Raw genomic sequence first — 25,364 nt, 5'->3', positions numbered from 1 at the left:
TCAGCCGTGGGGGGAACGAGCAACAGCTAAACAGCAGGTGCCACGGGGACTCTCCGTCCCTCTCTGCCCCGCAGCCAAACTTGCGCCCAGCTGCAGTTGAGAGCCCTAGCAAACACCCCTGCCTCCCTCCACGGGGCAGGGAGCCGGGAGAGGGCAGCAATGGGAGCAACCGCAGCAGGGCTCTACGCCGTCCGCGTCTGCTCTCTCAAGTGCCTGCTGCCAGCCCAGCCTCCACCTGCCCAGGTGTGGACGTCAGCACTGGCTGACAAGGGAGAAACCTCTGGACTTGTGGGAGTATCTACACGTGCATTAATACTTTTTAGCTAATGCACATTAAATCTAGTACCTCCATGGTGAGCTACTAGGTAAATGCACATTAGCTTATCTTAATGCGCATTAACTAAAGTGGCTTTACTAACGTTTTAATGCACATTTGCTTATTTTAATGTACATTAGGAAAAGCACACTTTTTTTACTGATGCTTTAATGCGCATTAAAATAAGTTAATGCACATTAACGTGCATGTGTAGATGCGTGTAGGCTGCTCAGAAGAGAGAGGCTTCCTAAACCAGGGAGCAGGGATGCAGCAGGGTCTCAGCCACGGCCAGAGAAGAACAAGGAAGAAGGGCGCTGAGCCAGGGAGGAGAGTGTAAAGGACTCAAGGTAAAATCCTGCACGATGACTTGGGAGCCAGGCACCCACACCGTGGCTGGGGCTGGAGGCAGAGCGGGTGCCCGGGTCCCTGCTGACGCTGCGCCGCACTGCACCGGGTGCAGGCCTCTCCTGCAGGTCGCCTGCATGTGTGGGCAGACTCCAGCATCTCCCGCACCAGCACCAGGGCCCTGCTGCCACTCATGCATGCCCTCCAGGTGCAGAAGCTGCAAGCTACCCCTGCTGCAAAGCTGTCCCAGCACCATCAGCCTGCCGGCGCCCAGCACCCCCATCATCCCCAGGACCTTGGCCTGAGAGACAGCAATGCTGCTGCCGTCTGCCTGCTGGCTTCTGTTTACACATAAGCGAGGCTGACATCTCTCCTTCATCACTGTGCCAGGGCCTTCCTCGGAGGCCATGCATCTCAAGCAGGACAGCACCATAAATATTGCAAAGGAGGTGTTTCTAATCTAGTTACGGGCTCAGCCTCTCCCGCTCCTCCATCAGGGAGCCTTGGATTGGAATCGAAGGGTATTAGGATAATTTTATCAGGCTGTATTAAGCCGAGGGTCTTACATTTTTGATATATAGTTTTAATTAAGTTTTAAGTCAAAGAATGCAGGCGCTCGTATTTTATCCTGCCATGTCACAGCGGAGAGAGGCCGTTAATCAGTGTGTACAAAAACTTCCCATTGCCAGTGATGAACGCTCATGAACCTGGCCAGCAAAGACCACCTTCCTCCTGCTCAGCCAGGAGCCGCAGCCTCGGTCACCCCCTCCCCAGTGCAACCTCCATCCACCCACCCCCTGCCGCATGCAACGTCGCAGTCACTGGACCCAGCTCCGGGCCGATACAACAGTCACGTGAGCGGACCACGTTCCTTAGCCTTAATTTGGCGGCTGGTGCCACTAAAGCCTCCTCCCCACCCCCCGAAGGCAGAAGAGCAAGCTGCCCTGCACAAGCAGCCCAACGGAGGGTGGCGGCCCTCGCAGTGGCCACCCAGGCGGGAGCACGGTGCAGGGGGCACTGGCCAGGCCACCCCCACCCTGTGCGTATGTATATATATATGCTGGGGTGGGGACAACACAGCTGCAGCCCAGCCCAGGCTCCCACAGGGTCTGGGTGCTCTCATGACGGCTCGGGCGTCCCTAGAAGATGCACGTGCAGTTCATGCCGAGCTCTGTCCCAGGTCAGTACTTGGGGGTTTACTGGGTCCTGGCCCCCTTTGCCTCCTCAGCACCAGGGAGCCTGCAAGACGCAGCCTTCTTCAGCCCTGCAGCTGGGGCCACTCAAACCTCCATCGCTGCCACAGAGAGGATTTCATCCGGGCCAGGGCCGCTGAGCCCAGAGCCAGCCACAGGCACGGACTCTCCTGGGCCAGCCAGGGCTGGAGAGGGGAGTGGGGGAGAGCACGGGATCACTATTTTGTTCCCAGGCGGGTAGAGAAAAGCTGTGGTGTTGCAAACAGGGACAGAGGAGAGGCTGCCAGCCCCAGGGGCTTCCTCCCCGGAGCTGATGCAGCAGGGTTGGGTGCTGCTGGGGTCCCTGGAAGCCCCCACTAGCTGCTCCTGTCTGCAGCGGCTGCAAGGTGAGCAAGACAACAATAAAAACAGAGAGGCCTGGGGGCTCACGGGTCTGCAGACCTTTGCCAGCCAAGGCAGCAGATGGCATCACCACCCATGCAGCCAGGAACACGGGCCTCGTGCAGCTCTGAAACACGGGTCCAGGAGGGATCGCGTGCCCCCAAAGACGTGGGGGTGAACGGCTGCGGATGCCATAGGGGTACATGGGAGAGACGCAGCTCCCGCAGCACAGAGCTGCCCAGGGCCCTCCATCCTCACCCACGATCCCTGCACCTCCTCCTGACCTGCAGCCCCCCACCCTGCACCGCTCAGCAACGGCCCCGCCAGCCTGGCCCTGAGCAGACCGCACTTAGCCAGCCCGCGGGGCAGCGCCGCCAAGGGACGTGCCCCAGAAACCGGGCTGAGGCACTCAAAATTGGGTCTCCGGGGAATGTCCCCCCAGAGCAGCTCCTGGGCGCGCCGCCAGACAGCACCGGGCTGCATCGCAGGGACCCTGGGGGGCCAACGAGCCTCCCGCAAGGCTGCCCCGCCGCAGGAGCTCTCCAAGGGGCTCCGGGCTGCGGACAGCCAGAAACACTCTCCGGGCCCTGCCGCTCCTCCGGGGTCTGCGTCCTCCCCGGCACGGCTGCAGCACGGGTCCCCGCACGCTGCCCACGGGGAGCGCAGCAATCCTCCCCTCCACCCGGAGAATCAATTAGCAGCACCCGCAAGAGGCAGAGTGGCTTAGCGCAGACGTGGCTCTCAGAGCCGAGGTGCTTAAAAATTTATCATGGAACTTGCAGAAATGAACTCAATTAAAAACCGTTTTAATGATATGGCATTCAAAAAAAAAAAAGCCCAGCGCTCCCACTTTTAGTGTCCAGGGCTCCCGGCCGGAGAGAGGCAGAAGTCTCCACGAGTGTGTTACAGAGACGGTTAACACCTCTGTGACCAGCCGACACGCTCCTGGCCGTGTGCGGCCGGCTTCTGAAGGAGGGCCACCAAGTTGGCTGCCAGAGCCCTTCAATCCCAAAGCCAAGTGCAAAGGGGCTGCGTGGAGGGGAGGGGAGGGGAGGGGAGGGGAGCCAGCACGTGGCACGCGTGCACCGGTTTGTGGGCGCCAGGCTCGCCGCACCACGGAGAGCACCTCTCTGCACGCAATGCGCAGCTGTGGCCCCAAGAGCCAACGGGACCCACCAGACAACCACGCAGGACATGGCAAGCCCACCCAGGTCCTAACATGCCCCCTCTCTCCTCACGCTGGAAGCGCCCCCTTATATCTTGTGCTGCCCCCCAGGTGACGAGACAAGCCAGGTCTGTGCTGCCCCCAGCCCAGCGCCGGCCGGGGGTTCGAGACCCGCGCGGAGGCAGGATTGACTGCGCTGCTCTGCAGAGCTGCACCTGATTGTTAATCAGGAGAAGCAGCAAGGAGGCAGGGGGGAGCGGGCTCCATCCCTCCTGACAGGAGAAGGCTGCAACGAAGCGAGGCCTGTTAACGAGGAGGGAAGGGGGAACGCGGCCTCTGCATGCAGCAGCAACCGCCTTCCTGGAGCAAACGGATAGGAACCGATTAGGAGCCGCAGGGTGGGAGACGGGTGCCTCTGCGAGGCACGGTTCAGATGCGGTCCCGTGGGGGGTTACAGCCACTCACGCCTGCAATACAACCCCCCTCAGGGCCCTGTGGCCAGCCCCGTGATCTGGTGCCTTTAAGCGCCAGCTAAGCCTGCAGGCGACCTGCACCGCCCGTACAGAACGGGCCGTGCCCTTGCGATCCGTTTGACAACGGGATGATGTAGCCGGGGCTGGCCCCGCTTTGAGCAGGGGTTGCAATAGGTGAGCTCCTGAGGCCCCGTCCCACCCTCACGTGCTGTACTCTGTGGCACCCCCAGGACCCTGAGACCCGCGAGGAGCCTGCCCCCTTCCCGGTCACTGCAGCTGCATAAACCGCACTGTCCCCGTCAACGCAGCCCGCATCTCCAAATCCCCCAGCCATTGCTCTAATGATTTCCGCCGCCCTTCTCCAGCCCGCAGCCACGTCGGCACAGGCCGTGCCCTCGCTAGCTCCGCGGCCCGGCAGGTCGCGTGGCTGGGAAACCGCTGCAGAGCATCAAGGCGCAGCAAAAACCACGCGGTGCTGGTCATTCAGCAAGTGTCCGCTCTTCCCAGCAACTCCTGACTGCAAACACGGCCCCGACACCCCGCGCTGGGTTGTGAGCAGCCAGGTCCGGGGGCTGGCCCCGGCCTCGGCCACATGCTTAGCAAGCAACGACCTGCCTCCACGTGCCCCAGACACGGTCTTCCTCACGGCTGCGAACAGGGCTGGGGGGACAGAGCACGACGCCCCCCCTGCAATTCCAGACGTCCCATGTATCATGAAAAGCTGCTCAAAATGCATGAGAGGGTTTGCTCGCCTCTCCCTACCCGCTTCATTTTATGCAGAGGACGGGGCGGAGGAGAGGCAGAAACCTCCTGTTTTTAGAGCTTTGTTTAAAAAAAAAAAAAAAATGCAACAACCCCAAAGGAAGGAAATTTCAACAAAAACATTCAGCTTTTAAAAACCAAGGCCACGTTTGCATTTGGATGATTTTCAAAGGAAAAACAGCCAACCCCCAGAGGGGCCGCAGGCGGGCCGTTCACCCGGAAGGGGCAGGGGACGGCGGGAGAGAGTTGCTCGCTATTGGGTTCGGCTCACTTGGGTACCAGGGACTTGCGCGGCGCGGCGCTTTGGGAGGGAAGAGCCCCGGGGAGGCAGGAGGATCGCTGCCCTTTGCCACCAGAAAGGTGCAGGGTGGACCTGGGCCCTGGAGCTCGAGAGAGTTCCCCCAGCCTGGAGAGGGGCCCTCATTGCAGGAGAAGCAGGGGAGGGAGGGCCACGGGGAGGGACAGGGAGAAGTCCGGAGAGCGAGCGCAGCACCGGCCCTCCACCTCTGCCAAAGGATGCTTTGCAGGAACGAATTCCTCTCCCACAAGGAGGGGTCCAATGGAAAATGCCCTGCCGGAGGACTAACCCCACCCCGCTGGCACTTGGAAGCCGGGCTGCTCCGCAGAAACTCCTCAGCGCTTGGACCCTGTTCAAAAACCAGCTGGGCATGACAATCCTGCGTGAGGAACATCACCTGGCGGGGAGAGGAAAATCCGGCCCCTCCGGAGCCGCCCCTGCCCGGGAGAGCCGCGCCGACCTCGACGCCCGACCGCAGGACGGCCCGCTGCGGAGAGGGGAGGCGAGGCGAGGCGAGGCGACGCAGCCCAAAGCAACTGTTGCTGTATTAATAAAGCGAGCCCACGGCAGAGCGAAGCTGGGACGCGATCCAGCCTGCATATGTGACAAGGCAGGAGGTGTGCGCGGGGCTGTATCCAGGCTGGAAAAGGATTCCCTGGGAACGCCGGGAGGCCTGCGGCAGCACGCGAGCGGCGAGCGTGCGGGCACGTCCCGCGAGGCCGGGCCGGGGAGCTCGTTCCCGAACCCGGCCCAGCATCGCTGCCCCTGCTCCGGGCCGCAGCGCGCTCCGGGGGAAGCGCAGAGGAGTCTCCTGCTGCTGGAAGAGGCTGACTGGTGTCCCCAGAGAGCGGGCAGAGGCAGGTTTCTTGCCTCCACTACACTGAAGTGCTTCCAGACTGACCGGCACCCTGCGCCCTCCGCATGGACGCACGCCCTGGCCCAAGCTCCCCGGGCGTCTAAAGGCAGGCATCCTCCTTGCACCCTTCGCCTGCCCTCCAAACACCTCCTCGCCTCCCCCGCGCCCAGCCCCGCGGGGAAGCCCAGCTCAGAAACACAGGGCTAGGAAACACCAGCTCCGAGGAGCAATGAGACCGCGGGAAATAGCGGGGGAAGAGGGGCTTCGGGGCACGCTCTGCAGACTGGGCTGTCCTCCCACTCCACAACTGCACGGGGAACGTGTGCCTGCCACCCACGTGCCTGGGGCCTCGCTCCCTGAGCACCAAAACTGCGTGCTCAGAAAGGCCCCAAGCTGACCCGGGAGCCCCTGCGGCCCCCCGCCCCGCTCGGCGAGAGCCCGCGGGCGCGACACCTCCGCTCTCTTCCCCCGGGGACGTGCGACGGGTCCTTTCCCGAGACGCTGGGAGGAGGGGCCTTCCCCTCCGCCGCGCAGGCTGCAGATCCATTTTAAGCGGGCAGCGAGCAAGCAGGGGGAGAGCGCATGGCGTGTCATTTCAATGCGTGTATTTATATCTTTCACAGGCGCAGCATCCCTTTGTAAAGCCACGGAGCGTGTATAGTCAGGGCTGTCAGTTCAGCGGCATGTTACAAGTGTTTGATATGGAGATTTTGGCAGTGGGAATGGATGTACCTCGCTGAGAGGTTTATGTAAAATGACAGCTTCTGGAAAACGCAGCCCTCAGATAAAAAAGCACAAACAAAAGGGAAGGGGAGGCCTTCTGCTTGCGAGCCCAAAATGGATTTCTCCTCCACGCCAGGCCGCGTGGCTCCCCGGCCAGCCCGGAGGCTGCAAGTGCCCAGGATCGTGCCGCTGCGCCAGCCCCTGCTCTCCGCTCCGCCCCCGCACGGCCCGTTGCATCAGTCCTCCTCTGCCTCCCCCGGGTCTGCTGGGCAGAGCCTTTAATCGCTGCCTGCACGTGGGTGGCAACGGTGGGGGGCTGCGAGAGAGGACGTGCCCGGGTGCCTTCCCCTTTCTAAAGGCAGGCCCCCCTGCAGCAGGGGGGCCTGCAGGCCCTTCCCACCCTCGGCTGCTTTGGAGCAGCGCCTCCGATCCCGGTCCCATCGGCAGGGGAGGAACGTGCACGCAGCTGGATGCGACGCAGGCCAGGTTAGCATCCTGGCCGCTCCGAAGGGACCGAGGTGCGTGCACAGAGCGTGCAACCCGCCCGCCATCGCACGCAGGTCTGCCACACGTCTCTGAGACGCTGACGCCCCGGAGCAGGAGTGACGCAAGGGCCCGTGAGACCCCCAGAGCCCGCCCCGCGTAGCTCAGACACAGCCCCCCCGGCTCTCAGCCGCCTGGTATCTTTTCCCTTTAAAGACTGCTTGGGGCAAACCCAAGGCGGGGCTGGGAAGGACCCAATCCTGCTGCCCCTTGGTCTGCCACAGAGGCCCCGGGAACGAGGACCTGCCAGTGCCCAAAGGAGGGGCCTGGGGGGGAGGCCGTGCGGCCTCGGGTCTGGGCAGACACCCAGCGGGGCCAACGCTCGCTCTCCGCGCGATGCCCACAAGGCCAGAAAGCCGCCGCAGTGATGCTAGACCAGCCTGCTCCGTGACCCAAGCCCCAAGCAAGGATTTCTGCAGACTTCGCATCGCCCGCATGAATAATGGGCAAGGCGGCGAGAGCCCGCACGTGCCACCCCGTGCCCTGCCGCCACCTGACACGCCAGGGCACCGGTCCCCCTCGCACGGAGCACGTGGCGGAGCCGCCCGGGCTCCCCGCGGCCCAGCCCCGGGCAGGGGAGCTGAGCAGCGTTCATAAATCAACTCTCTTCTGCTTGCTTAAGATATCATCGTTTATCCTGCGCCACAGGTGTGCGCGGGGCTTTCGAGCCCGGCTCCCTGCCACAAGAGCTTACTTTCTAATTAGACAGATAACAGCGAGTCATGACAACAGGCCCCTGCGGGGAGGGGAAGGCAAGGCTGCTCGCCGCCTGCGAGGGGAAATCGCCCCACCCAGGAGCAGCAGAGGGGGGCTTGGGCTCGTTGTCCCCCGACCAGCCCCGCGTCCGTGCATCGCGGCCCAGGCAGGTGCTCAGCATCCAGGCCCGGCTGGACCGCTCCGCTCCTCCGAGCATCCTCGAGGAGAAGGAGCCGGAGAGGACGAGCCGCGGGCGAGGGCAGACGCTGCGGGGGGAACCCCCTGCCCCCGCGATCCCGGCCAGGCCTGGAGGGGAACGACCCTGCTCCGTGGCTGGAGCCCAGCGATTAAAGATCCCCAAACTCCCCCAGCCTCTGGGCCTGCGCGAAGCCAGATAATTAACGCCAGGATCCTTGACATCCTGACTCGCAGGACTGCATGTTAAACAGCCCGGCTGCTTGTTGGCTGCTCCTGTCATTGCTCACGCCGGGAGGAGTGGGTGGGCGGCTGTGCCAAGACAGGGCGAGGAGGACGGGATGGGGGGGGGTCCGCCGAGCAGCCCAGGCGAGAGCCGGCAGGGTCTGCAGGGGCGGGGAGGCTCCCAGGTACGCCTGCCTCAGGTAAGGGCTCCGGCCCCCCGCCCTCCAAACCCGCCTGCCTTTGTGCTGCCGGGGCTTAGAGCGTGCGCGTGCATGTGTTTTTATGCCAGTCTTTAAACGAGGTCTTCGCCGAGAATTTACAATTCCCCCGTGGCCTCAATCCTGCAAAGATCGCTTTTTTAACACTGTGGGGCTTTAATTCTAATAAGCCTCCTCTTTATTACGGAAGCAGGTCACATTGCTTTGGCACCACCAGAAAATCTTTCATCGGGGAGGAAAGAGGAAGGGGTGGGCGGGAGACGGGGAGGAAGCCGAGGGAGACGGCCCCCCGGCACGGGGGTCTGCCGAGCCCAGACAGCGGCGGGCGGAGGGCTGCGATGGAGGCGGCGTCTCCATCACGCCCGCCGGCCCTCGGAGGCGCTTCTAGCGCGGCTCCCCTCCCACGCACCCACCCACCCCTTGCTGCTGGGAGCCGGCAGGAGAAGCGGGGGGGCGCGGCGGAGCCGTGACGGACAGAATGAGGACGAGGTGCAGCCCCGGGCACTGCCGATCACCTGCCAGCCAGGCCCAGTCTGCACCCAACTGGGACCAGCACGGGGGCGGCCCCCGGGAAACGGCCGCGCAAATCCCCTCCTTTCTGTCGTGCGCTTTAAACCCCCGAACTCTCGGCCAGGCCGAGGGAGCGGGCTTCCACCCTCTCACCCGGCTCCTGGCTTCAGACAAGCCTCTGCAGGGACCTCACACGTCGGACACCCCGCCAGCGCCCGGCCTCCCTCTGGATGAGCCGTCATGCACCACCTGACATCACAGCCCTCGCCATAGAAACGGTCTGATGTCATGGCACATGCATGCTCCACCGCCTGACATCACAGCCCTCGCCACAGAAACGGTCTGATGTCATGGCGCACTCACAATCCTCCACTAGCCTAACAGGCGAGCGGCCGGCTGCCGCCTCGGTCCCAGGGAGACAAGGTAGTCGAGAAACGCCCCAGGCTGAACCATGACTTCCTCAGCTGTACTGCCAACTTGCAGGCTGAGCCTCCGGCCGCCTCCCCCTCTCCGTTCCCATCGATGTCACTGAAGTGCAACTGGCCTGGTACCTGTGTGGCTCCCCCAGCTCTGGCCCAGGGAGCGGCAGGCAGAGCAGGGGGTAGCACTCGGCGAGCCATGGGCACGTTGCTCTGGAGGGGGCAGCCCCGTGCAGATGCCAGTGCAGCGTACAAGGCAGCGTGATGCCAGCTGCTGAGTGCAAGCACCTTGCACCGGGAAGGAAGCACAGACCTTTGCCAAATGCAGGGGGTCATGCTGTACCTACAACCAGACAAGTAGACAGCACCTGCCCAGCTCCGGAGACGCGCTAGCACCGCGGTACGAGCCAGCACCGACCCTCCAAAGGGCTCGACCGGGCTGGCCTGGGGGCCCGGCCCCCAGCTGCGCACTGCGCCCAGAGCGCTGGGCCCTGGGGCACAGGCTCCTCGGCTCTGCTGCTAACAGGCTGCACGTGATGAAGTGGTCAGTCCCCTTCCCCCCCCAGGCCGCTGCCAACGGCTGGTGCGCAGAACAGTGCCACCGAGATCTGGCACGACAGCTGCGCCCGTCTCCTCGCCAGGCTTGGAAACAAGCTGCTCGGCTTGGCTGCTGCCTCTGCTCTTCAGAGCACAAAGCACGGCGTCCCTCCCCGGACGACCACCGAGACGCGCGAAACCCTGCAGAGCGCCTCGTCCCCTGCCGCACGGCACCCGCCCAGCACGTGCCAACACATCACAGCCGCAGCAACAGCACGTGGGTCCATCGGGGCCAGCAGCGACACGAGAGCCCTGGCGCTGCTCCGAGGCCCGTCCCTGACCGGCGCTGTGCTCAGGCGCGCGGGCGGCATTGCGACACCCAGCACCGCGGGGCAGCTCAACAGGAACGGACGAAGAGCGTGCCTTGCACCGATGCGGGTGTGTTCATGCTGACAGCAGTGCCCAGGAGACGGGGCACGCCGAACAGGCTGATCACAGCCTGCTGGGAACGCTCCCCGAGCAAGGGCTCAAACAGCCCAGATGGCCAAAGGGAAGCAAGGGGCCATTCCCCTGTCCAGGCATCCAGCACAGGCCCTGGTGCATCGGCACCACCTGCAACCCGGCTTCCAACAGGGCAAAGACAGCCACAAAATGTGGAAGCAATTTCATGGACCACACTGTACAGGACCAGTGCAAAAAAGCCTCTTAAGGGGAGGTCTCCGCTGCTTGCAGCAAAACGCAAAGCGGTCAGAAACCCCCAGGGACAATGCCTGGCTGTGGGGCTCTGCCCCCACAGAGACCATCACCACCATGGGTACCCGCTGCTACTTCCATTACCAGGAAAAGCTCCTGGCAGCCCTGGGACAGAGAGCCCGCCTAGGTGCCACACACGCTGGCTGCCCCCAGCTCCATCCTGCTCGCAGGTGGCTCCTGGGACATGGGTGGAAACGCCCTGGGGGGCCAGACGCCCCTACCCCCTGCACGGAAGAGGTACCCAGCAGGTCCTCGGAGCAAAACACGCAGCGCTCACTGCTGCCTTCGGAGCCACCCTCTGCCTTCCCCTCCGGGCCCCCTTGCAGCCTAGCCCAGCTTCCCTCTGTGCAAGTGGAAACCGTGCCCTGGGTTTCACCAACGCGCCTCGGTCCCCTCCCCCGGATCTGCAGCGTTCCTCTGCAGGAGAGCACGGAGGATGTACCTCCGAGTTAGGTCGGGGATGCTCCAGAAATGCGGACGGTTTAATTCTCAACGCAAGCAGCTGCACTTCAGGCAAGAAAAGCGTGGCAGCCATGTATGGGTGTCACCATGGCAACTTCACGGAAGTTAAATAAAACTTCTTTTAAAAAAAGAAAAAAAAAAAGAAAAGAAAAGATAACGAGGTCCCTGAATCATGCTTTATCAGCTCCGCTCCCACAAAGATGGAGATGCAGCAAGCGCCGGCCTCCTAATTACCTTTGCAATGTGCTATGGAGAGCCAGGCTTATTTTGCACGCACAGTCGGACACCTCCGTGCATCTGGGGTCACGTGTGTGCCGCACGCAGGTGGGGCACGAGCGAGGAGAGCCCCTCGCTAGGCTCCCCGGGAAGAGGGGGACCTCCAAGTGCATCCGGAGGCCAGGCCCGCTGCTCTCGGCAGGGCGGAGGGGAGGAATCCTGCGGCAGCGCTGCCTCCGTGACATCAGCGCGCCCCCCCACCGCTGCCACGGCGCGCTCTCCATGTATTATTGATGGAGCCGCTCGCCGACACAATGGAGCTGGGGCTGTGCAGTCTGCTCCCGCTATAATGCTGCTTTACCTCACTGCAGCAGGCTATGTACTGTAATGCAGATTACCTGGCTTGCCTGCGGAGCGCTTCAATGCAGAGCCGCGGGCTTCGGCAGTGTCCAGCCGCACGCGCCTGCCCAGAGGTGCAAAGACTAGGAGATGCTGCGAGCACCCCAGGATGGCACGCCGCCACGCTCCAGCCCAGGAGGAGGAAGGTAGCGCGATGCGCAGGCCTGATGCTCAGCTCAGCTCAGCTTTCCCACTGGTGCCCTGGAAGCAAAGCCAAGCGACACCTGCACACCTCACCTCTCAAACCCACTGCGTTACTGTTAGGAGAGAGATCGCACAGTGCCAGCCTGTACCCACGGCAGGTCCCCGCACGCCCTAGGCAGGCGTATGCAGACAGGGGGAGACGGGAACTGGGCATCAATTATCTGGATTCTGCATCTCAAGCACCACAAAACCATGCCACCGTGACCCAGTCCAGCAACAAAACCACCAGGCAGCAATGAGAGCAGCTCCTGCCCCTCCCCTGGGCCTTGCCAGCCTCCTTGCTCCATCCACGCCAGCTGCACAGGCGGGCACCTGGGCAACACCGCCCACGCACGCGCTCCCCATCGCAGCCGCCTGCCTCCCCGAGAGGGCTGGGGCTGGAGCTCACACCCAGAAGACACCCCGCCAACAAGACCCCAGCGTTTCAACCTGATCCTTCCCAGCTTCCTGCCCAGCCCCCGAGAGCCCGGAGATAAAAGGTTTCCGGATCAATTGGATGGACGATTGTGCGCCCCCCAAATGGGAGCCCGAGTGTGACAGCCGCTCCATAAATTAAATGCACATGGGTTTCAAAACAAGTGAGCGCTGCGCCTTTAAAGCAGTCCTGCTCAAGCCTTTAAGTGAAGGTGACTGATTTATCCTGACTCTTGCTGCCTCTCAGAGACATTGCTCTCTTCCAACCGTGCAGCTCTTTAATTGTCCATCAAGTGGAGCAAGGAAGAGTTGTAAATCTTTCCTCCATGTTCCTTGGAGTTAAACACCGCTTGACCTCCACTTGCCAGCCTCATTCACCTGCACCCAGGCTTGATTGGGGGAGGCAGGAGCAAAGGTCCCTGACAGACAGATCACGGGTCCCTGCTAACCCCTGGGTCACTGCAGAGAAACGCCATGCAGACAAGATTGATCAATGCAGCGGCAGCAGAGAGCTGCGGTGCTCTGGGAGCCGCCGCGCCAGGCTCCCGGGGTTTCCCCCTCGCTCCGAGCACGGGAGGTTTCAGCAGTGGGGAACAAGCCCACAGGGCAAAACTGCCAGGGGCCCAGCATCTCTCTCTCCAAATGGTTTTCCTATGGAAAACTGGATTCTCACTGGTGAGGCACTATGGCATGTCTACACATGCACTTGAATGCACAGTAGCCTAGTTTACTGCGCATTAAAGTGTCACATAAAAAAAACCATGCAGTGACACTAATGTGCAGTAAACTAGGCTACTGCACAATAAGCATCACTTGAAAACCATCCATGTTCACTACTGTACATTAAGGCAGTCGAATATGCATTATTACTTCCCATTGGAGGTGCTAAATTTAATGCGCATTAGAAAAAGCACCTTTATGCATGTGTAGATGCACCCTAAGGAGTCAAGCTAATTTACAACTAGAGATTCATTTTGATGTGAGCTTTTCCCTACACCGGATACACTATACATGCATTTAAGCAGCATCACACACATTTTCTTGTGTTCAAATGATGAACAGCATTTCTCATTTTCTAGGGGCGCTTTTTTTGGCATTGTTTTGGGTTTGTTTCTTTTTTTTTTTAATTCACTCGTGTCAAGCAGTTTCTAGAGAGAAACTGGAATTCAATCAAAATGCAGAAAATCTGCATTTCCAAACGGTTTATTAAAACAAAACCGTGTCCAATGCCTGCTGAGTGCACAACATTTTATTAAAACAAGATCTGCACCCAGAACACAGTCATTAAACAAGGACGGTGAGATCTGTGGTGCGTTACTCGCACTGACTATCCTTCGTGGTTTTAGACCTAGTAGATCTCAGCCTCCCACCACTGACTTGGGAGAGGAGACAGACAGGAAAAGCAGCTTTCCTGCACTCAAACGAGTGAAGAAAATACACTCCCTGCCCTTGCAGAAGAAACTACAGCTGTCAAGTGCTGGTTTAGCACCCGCCAAGCTCTGGGGCTAGGGGACGGGGTGGAAGATGGAGCACATTTGTACCAGCCAGCGACTTCACCCAGTTTGGTGGTTCAAGCTTCTTTAAACCCTATCCACAAATACCACTTGAATAGTATGATGCTTAAATTAAAATTAATTTTAATAAATTATAATAAGCTCAGCTCTTAATATGAGGTTGATGTTTTAAAGCTGCATAGGCTCATTTTATGGTTTCCTTTCCTTTTTTACACTAACAACAAAAAAAGATGCTTCTCCAACACGTTTGCTGGGTTACTGCTTGCATCTGAACAGTGGGGCTGAGGGGTGGCCACGAGCCACTGAAGGGGGCAAATCCTCAGCGTAAGCCCCGAGGGCCCAGCCAAGCGGAGAGAGCACCCCACAAGCACATAAAAGAAGGCTTGCTACAGGGTCAGGGAAGTCCACGGGGTGAGAGGGACTGGAGAGGGGGGCCTAGAAGCAAAGGCAACAGCTCTCTCAAGCTGGGGTGGGGGTTGTTCGGTTGATTTTTTAGTTTTTGTTTTTCAAATCTTGTGTCTGGGGCCAAAGCAGCTGAATCCGTCCCAAATCCTATCAATGGAGCAGAGCTCAATCGCACCAGCCCATGTGGTGCTACCACCGGCAAGTTTCCTCCCTTCAACCTGGGGCATCAGGTGCTCCCAAATCCCTGACAGGCATCTGACGTGCAAGCCCAAGCCTGGAAGCCTTGGAGTTCGGATGCCCCCTCGTCTCGCTTGCCCCGAGCCAAAAGCAGGGAGAGCCCGAGAGTGATCCCCCATCACCATAAATCGTGTAGCTGAAATCATCCCACTGGGAGGCATTATAGAGACTTGCAGGCGTCAGCCTGCCTGCCAGGCAAGGGACAGGCCTTCCCCTCTAACTACACCGAGTCTCCCCTGCCAGGTCAGTAAATCCACCTGGGTCAAAACCATCATCGCATCTCCCCTGCCAGCCCCTCAAGCCGTCAGCACGCTGCCTGACCTGGCGGCCCAGCCCCACACCGGCAGGCTTGTGCTCACACGTGCATTTTGCAGAGCACCCATCCCTCAGGACGAGGAGAATTGCTCCTCTCCCGGAGGCTGGACCGAGCCCTGCCAGGTGCAGCCTTGCTGGAGCTTCAGCAAGAGGAGAGCAGAACACCGGAGATCGTCCAGCACGTCCAGGACCAGCCGCCCGTGGAAATCAGCCTAGTCCAGCCCCCCGGGCAGGCCAGGAGCCGCATGCCGCAGCCTGCTTCCCTGCACCCGGCGGGGTCTCTCAGCCCCGGCCTCCAACCCCGTCCCCAGGCAAGAGAAACGCCACGTCAGACCGTGGTTCTGCAAGTCCAGAGAGGTGGATTCCCCCAACACCCCCCGCAGAAGCCCCGGGGCACGGGCAGGGGGGCGCAGCCCGGGCTCTCCCATCAGGCAGCTCCAGCGATTGACCCGACTCCTGTTTCTCAGTGATGGAGCTGCCGCACTCAGCTGACAAGCAGCCACCGGCTCGGGGAAGGGAGCCAACGCAGAATGCAAAGCAGCGCGCCGCCCCCAGCTCCCCCAGGGCTGGGGGCACGAGCCCCCGGCCGGCTCATTCTTTCCTCCCGCAAAGCTCCCCCGAGCAAGGGCTTTGCTGCTCTCCACAGTCTAAGGCAGCGCTCACACGTACCTCGCAGTCAGCGACATGGCTCCGTACCACGGCTATAAATAACAGAAACACCGAAGTCTCCCGTCCGTGATGGACAGAGGAGCAGCGCTCGAGCTCAGCCAGGAAAGCCCAGGGAGCTCCTGCTACAGGGCCCCGGTGCCTCTGGCTGGGGGGGGAGCGTGGAAAGGCAGAGGCTATTACCAGACCTCCCACCTCTCCCTGCATCACCCAGGTAGTTCGGCCTCCAGGGGCAGGGCCAGGAGGTGACAGGGATCAGCAGCTTCCTAAAGGACTGGAGCCAGGAGAGTCCTGGCTTTAAAGATGGGCTGCAAAAGGGGGCACAGGCAGCAGCCGGGGAAGGGAGGGCCATCCTTTTTCATGATGGATAAAAGAGGCACGAGAGAGACCTCTCGTCCATCTGCTCATTGGAAATGCAGGTCCCCGGCAGATGCCAGAGAACCGCAGGACTCCTGAAATGGGGATGCGAGAAGGATCAGGAGGGAGGGGAAGGGATGGGCGTTCGGGCTGGCTGCAACGGGGCCGAGGCCGAACCGTGCCGCAAGTCGGGGACTGACGACCCCTTCAGAGGAACGGAAACTTTGCTGCCGACAGCCAACCTGCACCCGGAGACACCCACAAGGCCCGCTATCCCTGCAGCCGCCAAAGGTTCAAGGCTGCCCGGAGTGGGATTACGATGGGTCGGCAGGGCCTGGCATGCACCTCGCAGCTAGCACGGACCCACGCGCCTTCCACGCTCCTCGTCCCCATCACCAAGGCGCAGAACGGTGCACGGGCCCTGGGAAAAACCAGCCCGTAGCAGGTCACCATTACCTCCCAGCAGGGACTCTGACTCACGCGGGGGCCTTGGGGAAGTCACCCGCCTTCCTGGCCCTCCACTTCTCCAGCTGAAAGAATAAGAAGCGTGGTTACCACCCAGGCCTTGGAGCCACGGCTGTGCTAACAAAGTGGCTGGGAAAACGAAGCGTGATGCTGCGTGCAAAGAGGCACGCCGCAGGGCCAAGAGATGAGCACCCCCAGCACCAACACACCTCGCACAGATGCTCGGGGCTGCTGGAGATCACAGCCGTGCAGGGATTCATGCAAGATGCTGACCTGGCGCATGCCCTTCTAGCATCCTACAGCATGCATGGATCCCTCCTCTGAGGGAGGAGCAGCCTGAGGGGGACTATGGGCCAATTTGGCCTCCGTCATAACCCCCACATCTACAAAGTGCTTTGAGATACTCCAGCAAAGGAAAGGGCAGAGCCTCATCCTGAAGGCAGCCCCCCACCAAGTCCCAACAGCACCCAGGAAGCCTGTACATGGTCGACCAGCAAGAGCCCTGTTCACAATGGGTGCACGCATGCATGCACACCCGCCCCTCCGCAGGCACCTGCGCTCCAGCGGCAATGGCAGCCCTCACCCATCAATCCCCCATGTCCCTCCCGCAGCTCACCAGCACGCGCAAATTACTTACTGCAAACTCGCCCCACAAAACCCTAAATTAAAAATGAGCTCGGATAAATTAAGGAACTTCCCTCCTGCCTTTTATTATCTCGAGTAACCTTCAAGGGCATTTATCTCCCGTCAGCTGATGCGCTCGAAAAATTGCGATGACAAACCAATCTAGTAAATGCATGCACTTGGGAATCCGTATCCACGCGCCGAAGGAGTAAACAACCCCCCGCGGGAGGAGCTGCCTCGGGTGCGAGACGCCTCCACGGAGGACGCCCCGCCACGTGTCTCCGCAGGGACCTGAGCCCGGGGCCCCACGCTCCGAGGGGGCTTTGCTACCAAGACCCCCGTGCGAGCACTAAAACTGCCCGCACACTCACTGCCACAGGGAGAGCAAACAGCTCGCACGGCACTCGGCAGGAAAGCAGGGCACCAATTCAACAGGAGGACCGGAGAAGCCCCAAAAAGCAGCAGCCGCAGCGGCCACCCGAGGAGGGAGCAGGACACGGTGGTGCTGCCCAGGGCTCTCACGGCACATCAACGGGTGCTCGGGAAGTCGAGGACGGCGCCTATTCCCGCAGCCCTAGTGTAGACAGGATGTCTGCAGGCACAGCCTGGGCCCCGGCAAGGGGCTCCAAGGGTGCAGGGTGCCCAGAGGTGGGCACCGTAAGCTCACGGGCAAGGGCGGATGCAGAGGGATGCGGTGGCACAGATGCACACCCCCCTCCTTTGACTCCTGCTCCACGCAGCAGCTGCGCTCGCACATCTTACTTGATCAGGCTGCTAGCCCCTGTTCTGCAGGACTTCTTGCAGCGCGCTTATCAGACCAGCCGTATCGCCGGGAGAGCTGCCGGACAAACTCACAAGCATCAAGGGCCCGTCTGCAAGTCACCTTGTCCAACAGCTCTCAGCCGCACCGCTGGTCCACTCAACGTCTCCCGAGCAATCCTTGCCGGAGACCTGGTTTCATTCAACACCGGGTGAAGAGCATCTCGGCGGACCGGCCATGTTGAACGCTAACTCAGATGTAGAAATAACCATCAGTGAAATGCTGCATGCGCTGTCAAGATGCTCAGAGAGGCTGGGTTTGGCTTAATGAATCTGAATAAGAGACGTACATTTAATTCTAATGACTTATTATCATCTTCCTAGTTCCTTGCATTTTTGTACTTAAGATATGATGTAGCAAATCACTGCACATTCCAATAAAGTTGTATTTGTTTGCTCTTCCATCTTAATCTGATTAATGCAGCCCTAGCATATTAATACAGATTCTAGTTCCTTTCTATCTGGAGAAAAAAATGCATGATGTTATATGCACGCACCTGCACCCCCTTTTCAAATTCCTAGACCCGCCATGCTCCTGGGGGGTCCCCGACCCCTATCAACACTGCTTGCGGAGCTCACCTGCCAGGCCCCCGCATCTGCCAGCTCCTCTCTCGTCACCGGAGGGTGGGGAGTGAGAAGCAAAGGAAACCCCAGCCGTGTTGCACTGTGCGATTCCCCGCAAGGAGGGAGGGAGGGAGCCTTTATCTCAGCTGCCCTCGCCTTGCACCCGTCCAGCCGCCCAGGGGATTGGGTGGTTGAGCGCATCCTCAAGCCTCGCCCTGGATTCGCTCCTACCCGGCTCATACGCTCGATGTCTCCTGACGCTGGCCTGCCACCTGCCCCACGTCATCCAGGTCTTCACCACGATCAGCCTTTACTCACCTGTGAGCCCCCAGGCCACGGACCCTCTGCCGAGAGCGACCGGCTCCGTGCGTCTCTGCCCCCCGGGACACTGCTCTGCAGCCAGCCCCTGGCCGGGCTGAGCCACTTCCACCTGGTCTGTGCTTCTCCCCCTGCATTTGGAGCATTTATTTTGTACAAAGCAGGGATCTTTTTAGGTGGAAAAAAAAGCCCGAGAGCTCTCTCCCTTCCAAATCACATCCAAGCAGAGCCCCTCCAAGGCTCCCAGCAGTTGGCCCCGTCCTCTACAGCCTTCCTGCCAGCATGCTCCCCAGCGCCAGCAGCTCGCCACAAAAGTTGTGAGCTTCAGGCGTTTTCTGTGTTTGTTACGCAAGGAAAACAGCCTCCATGTTCAGCTCCGCTGGGTTTTATCACCTACCAACCATTTTAGCCTCAAGGCCAGGAAGCTCTTTGGGGAAGAGACGGGCTTCACCCCCCTTTGTACAGCACCCAGCGCGATGAGACCTCGAGCTCGCCCGCAGCCCCGGGGTGCAAGTCTCATAGAAAGCAGGATTAGCAGCGCACCCCTTTGGAGAGCTGCAAAGCAAGCCACAACTCCTGGGGTGCCCTAGAAAATACCAGGCAGCCGGCACGGAGACCAAACAGCAAAAAAGCAGGCATTGCCTGACGGAGGGTTTGAAGCTTCCCAAAATACACAGCGAGCGACAATGGTTCCCAGGCTCCCCTCCTCCCCCAGACTTTTCATCCAGGGCTCCCTAGAGAAAGGCCACGAACACATCAGTGATGAGGAGACAAAACAAAGCAGCAGGAAATCACGCCTGCCCAAGGCCAGGCTTTCACAAAGGCAGCGAGCGAGCTCCAAACCTTTATGAAAAGCGACTGAAAATAGTCAATGTCAGTAATGTCATGCTCACTGGAGTGAGAAGCGGAGAAATCCCTGTGTCCCCCACACACCCGCTCCGCTCCGCTCCCCTCCCCTCCCCGCCACGCACCAAGGAAGCCTGCACGGCTCTCCTCCAGGCCCACGCGGCTCCCCGCGCCCGGTGCCTGTGCCTGGGCCCTTCGCCCCTCGCCCCTCGCCCCGGCCTCCTGGCTGCTCCCCAGCTGCCACGGCCCCGGGCGCCCGGCCTGGCATCCTTCGCCAGCTGCGCCGAGCAGAAGGGGAAGGAGGGAAGGAAGGGGGTCTTGCATTCCTAATGCGCCCTGCCACTTCCAGCAGACCTGTTTCTTGGCAGTGCCTGCGCTCGAAGGGTCGGATGAAGAGCCGCGCGCGCCCCGCTCTCCCGCGGCCGGTCTCCAGCGCCAGGGCCCCGCAGACACGCGACCAGCTCCACGAGCGCGCCCTGCATTTACATGCGCAGCATTAATAAAACGGGCGGCTCGGGAAAGGCGTCCTCCTTCCCCCACAGCAGCGTTTGGGAAGAGGCTGCAGCCTCCCACGCGAGTCCTGGAGGCAGATGGTCCTCGCAGCAGGGGAGAGGCGGGCGGGGTGCTGGCAGCCCCCAGCCCCAGCCCGGCGCGGGGTCACGACCCCCTCGCCCCCACACGGCACGGGGCCTCGCTCTCACCCCCCACGCACACGCACACGCACACGCACGCACACGCACTTTTCTCTGCCTCCTAATCAGCCTGCACTTCATGCAACTTTTTCTTTCGGATTTATGTTCACCTGGAGGGTGTGATTTTAATTAGCGTAATGTTCCCCGTTAACAACAGCGCCTAATTAAGACATCCGCTAAGAAGCCGTGTAATGTAAACTTAACGAGGACTTCTGCGGGGGGCTGCAGACGAGTCCGACGCCGCCGATCCGGCTGGAGGAGCCGTCGGTACCGGCCCCCGCCCCCGCCCCGCCGCGCCCCCGGCCCGAGCAAGCGGCGCCTGCCCCGGACCCCCCACCCCCCGCCGGCAGACCCGCGGCAACGGCTCCCCGCTGCCCGCAAGCCTCGGGAAAGGGGCTCCCGGCAACCCGCGGCCGGGCGGGAGACTCACGCGCTCGCAGGTGCCGGCGGCGGAGCCCGGGGCCCCGCATCCCCCGCGCGGCGGCAGCTCCGCGGTGCTCGGCGGCGCGGGGTGCGAGCAAGGCAGGCGGCTGCGCCGGCCCCGCCGCCGGGGAGGGGAGGGGAGGGGAGCGGCGGCCCGCACGCCGAGGGGCGGGGGACGCGCGCCGGCACGGCGCCGGGGCAGCCCGCGGCTTCCCCGCTCCTGCCCGCCCCGCTCCGAGCCGGGCCCCGTGCCAGCCTGGCGCCCGCCCGAGGGCGGCACCCCCCCCCCCGCATGCCCTCCCGGGGCTGCCCGAGCCCGCGTGGCGGGGCCCGAGGGCCGTGGGGGTAGGAGGCAGCCGGGAAGGAGAAGCCGCTGGGTGCGGCCCCGGCTTGCGGCGCCCTCCCCGCGGCGGGGGGGTGGGCAGCGGTAACCAGCCGTGGCCCCCGGCTCCCCGCAGGGCAGGGCCTGCAGCTGCCACGCCGCCCCCCGGACTCCCGCGGGCTGGTCTCGCACCTCCCAGGCTCGCCGCCCGTGCCCCAAAACGGAGCGCGGGCAGGCAACCTGCTCCCGCGGAGGCCCCGGCGCGGGCCACAGCTGCACCGGAAACCCCGCCCGGGACGCGTCTCCCCGGTCCGGTCTGGCTCCCACTCCCACTCCCACTCCCACTCCCACCCGTCTGCAGAGCAAAAGCCACGCGAATAGCTGGGTTCCTTTCGCACAGACCAGCTCAGCCCCTTCGGGGAGCCAGTGGAGCCCATTTCGGGGCACGGCCTGGGCCTGGAAGGAGGCTGCTTCCCGCACGGCACGGCCCAGCTCCTGGGCTCTAGCAGCCCCTTACCAGACGCTTCTGCTCCCCCCGGCGCCGGGGCGCTTCAGGGGAGTCCCATCAGCAGGCAGGGAACCGGAGCAAGCGGAGGATGAGGCGCCGAGCAGCTTACGCCCTCAGCCAACACGCAGATACCCAGGGCCGTGCAGCCTCCATCCTCAGAGGTGGCTAAGACCGGGTAGACAAAGCCTTGGCTGGGGTGATGGGGCTGGGGCCGGTCCTGCTGCGAGCTGGGCGTTGGACTAGATGTGACCTCCTGAGCTCCCTTCTCCCCCCCGTTGTCTGCGATTTTGTGCCTCTGGGGTTCCTCATAATGTCGGCAGCGGGCAACACGGGGGGCTGGGGCTGAGCTTTGCAGCCAGGCGCGCTGTGCTGTTCTCTGGCAGGACGCACGCCAATCCCACGCCACTGGAAAGGGAACTGGCCTCCACTGCCTTCCCCTTCCCCAGCCCCCCCCAAAACAAGCTGTTTGTTCTCTCCTCCGGGGCCAGGCACCTCTCTGCCCTCCCTCTCAACCCCCCCATCCCCTCCCCGCGCCCTGCCCACGGCCGGCTCTCCAGCTGCTCCTCGCAGGCTTTCCCCACCGCCGCCTCGGAGACACAGCCGGTGCGGGTGCCGAAGGGGGGCGCTCAGGGTGGCTGCTCTGTCTGTTGTTAGAGCGTCGCGTCCCATTTTCCTGCCATTTATCGGCTCAGGCTGGGAGCTCTCTGGAAAGGGCCCAGCACGTGGGGACCAGATGCTGCCACAGACTAAATCGGAGGTGTGTGGTGCACTGCAGCCCACAGCCCTGCCCTGGACATGTGCAGCCCGCTGCAAGCACCGCTAAGTCTCCCCAGGCTCCAGGGGGGAAACTAGGGTAGGTGCAAAGCAAACAGTAATGGGGCTGCCTCTCCGGAGCCCCCGGCCTCTCGCCCTGTGAGCAGAGAGCCCACGAGCTCACCCCTCGGCCTGATGTAGCCCGGTATTGCTGCCTTCGCTTGGTCGCGTGCTGGCATGTAAGGAAAGGGCTGTCTTGGCTGAAGCCTCGATGCACCACGAATGCCAGGAGCCAAATTCAGCTCCGGGCCATGCAGGCACAACTTCCAGAGACCAGCAGCTCCTCACCCCAGCCCTGGGCACCAAACCAGCCCGTCCGCACGGGGTTCGAGAGAGTGCAGGCTGTCACCTCCACCCCGGTGCTGGCAGCGTCTCACCAGCACCTAGTAACAACCAGAGGAGCTTTCTCTGTGCCCCCAGTCCACGGCCACGCAGCACGGCACAGCGTGGCTCAGGCTCTTTGGCCGGGTGGGAGAGCTCCAACATGTGCAGCCCTGCGAACGAGCTGAAAGCCAAGCTCCGGCGTGCAAAGCCCTCTCCCGTGCACCAAAGCAAAAAGTGCCGCGCAAGTGTGCCAGGAAATAATGCTTTTTTAAAAGATAGTTGATGATGGATGGCGTTGTTAAGTTATGCAACATAACGAGCAAATCTAAAATGTAATTGTTGCTGCACATTAGCAGCCAAACCCTGAACCTTTATTATACTAACAAACTTATTAAATCAGCGAACGTTGCTCTGTGCCAGTCAATTACTCAAACAATGCTGAGATTGCAAGCACAATCTGATACCCATTAGACAGAGCGCAAGCAAGCTACCCGCGCTGCCCACAACGGCGGTGACATGTTTTAAAACATTAGCTGTACTTACGTTTCGGCGGCACCGTGGCGCCCCGTGGGTTTGCCACGGCTGCTCACCTCTGGCTGAGGGAAGCAGTGCAAAAAGCACGCGCCGCTCTTCCACGTCAGCGTGGCCAGGATGGAGCAGGGGAGCTACGGACACGGGGGACACGGCACGCCCCGTCGGACGCTACCTGCCTTCGGCAGCCTGAGCACAGTGGGGAAATTACAGGCCAAAAGGTGACCCTCGCGATTCCCTGCACCGCCCGGGTTGGGCCCTTCAGAGAAGCCCTGCCACGCTGGTCGCAGGGGTCAGGTCGCAGCAGGGGGTTGTTCTCTCCCCAGTGGGCCAGCCCGGGGGGAGCTGCCGATGGACGTCTCAGCCCTTTGCTGACAGCAGGGGCGCGGGGGCACGAGAACACCTGTTTGCATCGCGGACCCGGGAAGCAGGTGATAATGGCCAACCCCCCTGCAAGCACACTCCTCCCCCGCCACGCTGGGGCGTGCCCCCCCGCTCTGGGCTCCTGGCTCCATCCCTTCAGCATCTCCCCATCTCAGCATGGGATTCCCCCGGGCCATAGGGGGCAAGACAAAGAGCAGAGCCGGTCTCCCTCCCCTCTGTCTTGGCATCCAGTGCCACAACATCCCAGAGAGCAATTGCAAAGGAGGCTGTGGCCAGGCCGGCAGGCCCAGGATGGGGCATGCTCAGGCATCCTGCCCGTGGCATGGCGTGATTGGCATGCAGGAGCCGGGGTGGTGAGGCAGACAAGATGATGCCATCGGCCTCCAACAAGCCCCTGCGAGGTAGGTGCAACCCTGGCTTTTCCACGTGCTGATAATGCAGGCCCGCTTGGGCAGCAAAAGGCAAATCCCTCACCCCTGCCAAAACTCAAGTCCCTGCCCCAAGGCAAGGGTGCACTCCAGGCTTTGCAACGGCACAGCAGAAGGAAGTGCCCTTAGCTACCTTCTTGGAAAGAGCGGAGCCCTTCTCGCAGAGACTTTCCAAAAAAAGGCAGCCCGAGGCAGAGACCCAGGCCTCCAGCTGGACGGCTTCAGCTGGAACGGGTCGAGGTTGGCAGCGATAAGCCTCTGAAAACAGGGTCCCCAAATGGGAAGCGTTGGGCAGCCTTATCTCGTGGCACAGCTATGGGCTGGTCTTCAGACCGAGCCCTCCGAGAGCCCGCTCCAGGCAGGAGGCTTGCACCGCACCTTGGGGTAGGGATGTGACACTCACTAATTATGCAAATTAATCACTGGTAAATCAGGTAGCTTCGTATTTATTTAATGTTTGGCTTTGCGCAGCAGCCAGGCGGAGTCAGCGTTGTGTCGGGGAAGCTGCTCTATTTATTCTGATAAGAAATGTTTGGTAACATGTTTCATGATCCACCCTCCCCGCGTTCTCCCTCAGATTAAATTTTAAATTGATTTGCTGGTATCATACCGTTCATAGCTCTCAATATGTCATCGCGGCTAATGAACCATGCCAGGGACACATTTATAACCTTCTATTAGCCTCTTCCATCAGGAAGGGATTTTTTTTCCCCTTCGCTCTGAAGTTTCACAAATTAAAAATAAAAATAAAAAAGTGGTGGCAGCAAACCATTTTCAGCGAGCACGCGGGAGTTTAGGTCTCGTCGTCCAAATCCCAGGCTGCAGGATGGGCTCAGGATGCGGTGCCTGGACCGAGACAAGCAGCCCTACAGACCTGGGCCTTGCTCAGAGCCTCCTCGGAGCCGTGCTCCAGCTCAGCTGGCGCTCGCGCATCCCGGCTAAGCCAGGGACAGGATGAAGCTGCATCCTGGGCCGAGCTCTTGGCCGCCCCCTTTGCACCCACGTTGCAGGACCCCCTTCCTAGCTGGCACCGGGGCAGGACGAGGGGTGCATCCATCACGCTGCCTGTCCCCGGCAGCCGGGGCAGAGCTCCCGGAGTCCCCGTGGCACGTGCCAATCCCTTGGTCCCCGGCAGAAGCCGGCGGCGCTTAGCCGAGGAGCCGCGCTCCCCCTCGTTCCAAACGCAACGCTTCAGGAGGAGAGACAACTCTATCGGGGGAGCAAGAGCTAATTAAATTTACTGGGCTCACTGAAGAGGAAATCATTTAATATTCTGGATGGATTTAATAGCCGAGAGCTCCCTGCCTCGTCAGAGAGCTCTTCCTTCCCGGCACCTGAGGTTACCTTTCACATCTGGCCCCGTCGCAGGGGCTGCAGCTGGCCATGGCCGGCCTCGCGCCCAGCTCTTGCGAATCCCCAGGCTCAGGGAGCAGGGACCCTGGTCTCCGCAGGCAGCCCTGGCCCTCCCCGGCTCTGGAGCTCCAGGGAGAGGCCCTCACCTGGGTG

The 25,364-nt window shown here is 61.4% G+C and overlaps 1 protein-coding gene across 20 annotated transcripts in view; it reads right to left on the bottom strand.

The window, feature by feature from the left end:
* RBFOX3 (RNA binding fox-1 homolog 3) overlaps positions 1–20,690 on the bottom strand; it is a 147,057-nt gene extending 126,367 nt beyond the window's left edge. For 11 of the 20 annotated variants that reach the window (XM_090059625.1, XM_090059639.1, XM_090059635.1 and 8 more), the window contains exon 1: positions 20,556–20,690. Coding sequence is in view for 1 of the 20 variants with exons in the window: in XM_090059636.1 (XP_089915762.1) it covers positions 20,556–20,595 (40 nt within the window). In the remaining 19 variants the exon portion in view is untranslated. Of the gene's footprint in view, positions 1–15,443; positions 15,584–19,787; positions 19,959–20,555 lie in introns of those variants that run through there. The other 9 variants (XM_090059627.1, XM_090059633.1, XM_090059629.1 and 6 more) reach the window with 7 other exon arrangements.
* Positions 20,691–25,364: the final 4,674 nt, after the last annotated feature.

The sequence above is a fragment of the Crocodylus siamensis genome, chromosome 8, assembly GCF_052110815.1.
Source record: "Crocodylus siamensis isolate JL-2025a chromosome 8, ASM5211081v1, whole genome shotgun sequence".
NCBI classification, from domain to species: domain Eukaryota; kingdom Metazoa; phylum Chordata; order Crocodylia; family Crocodylidae; genus Crocodylus; species Crocodylus siamensis.
The sequence above is the reverse complement of the archived record's forward strand: the minus strand, read 5'-3'. Positions and strand labels throughout refer to the sequence as shown.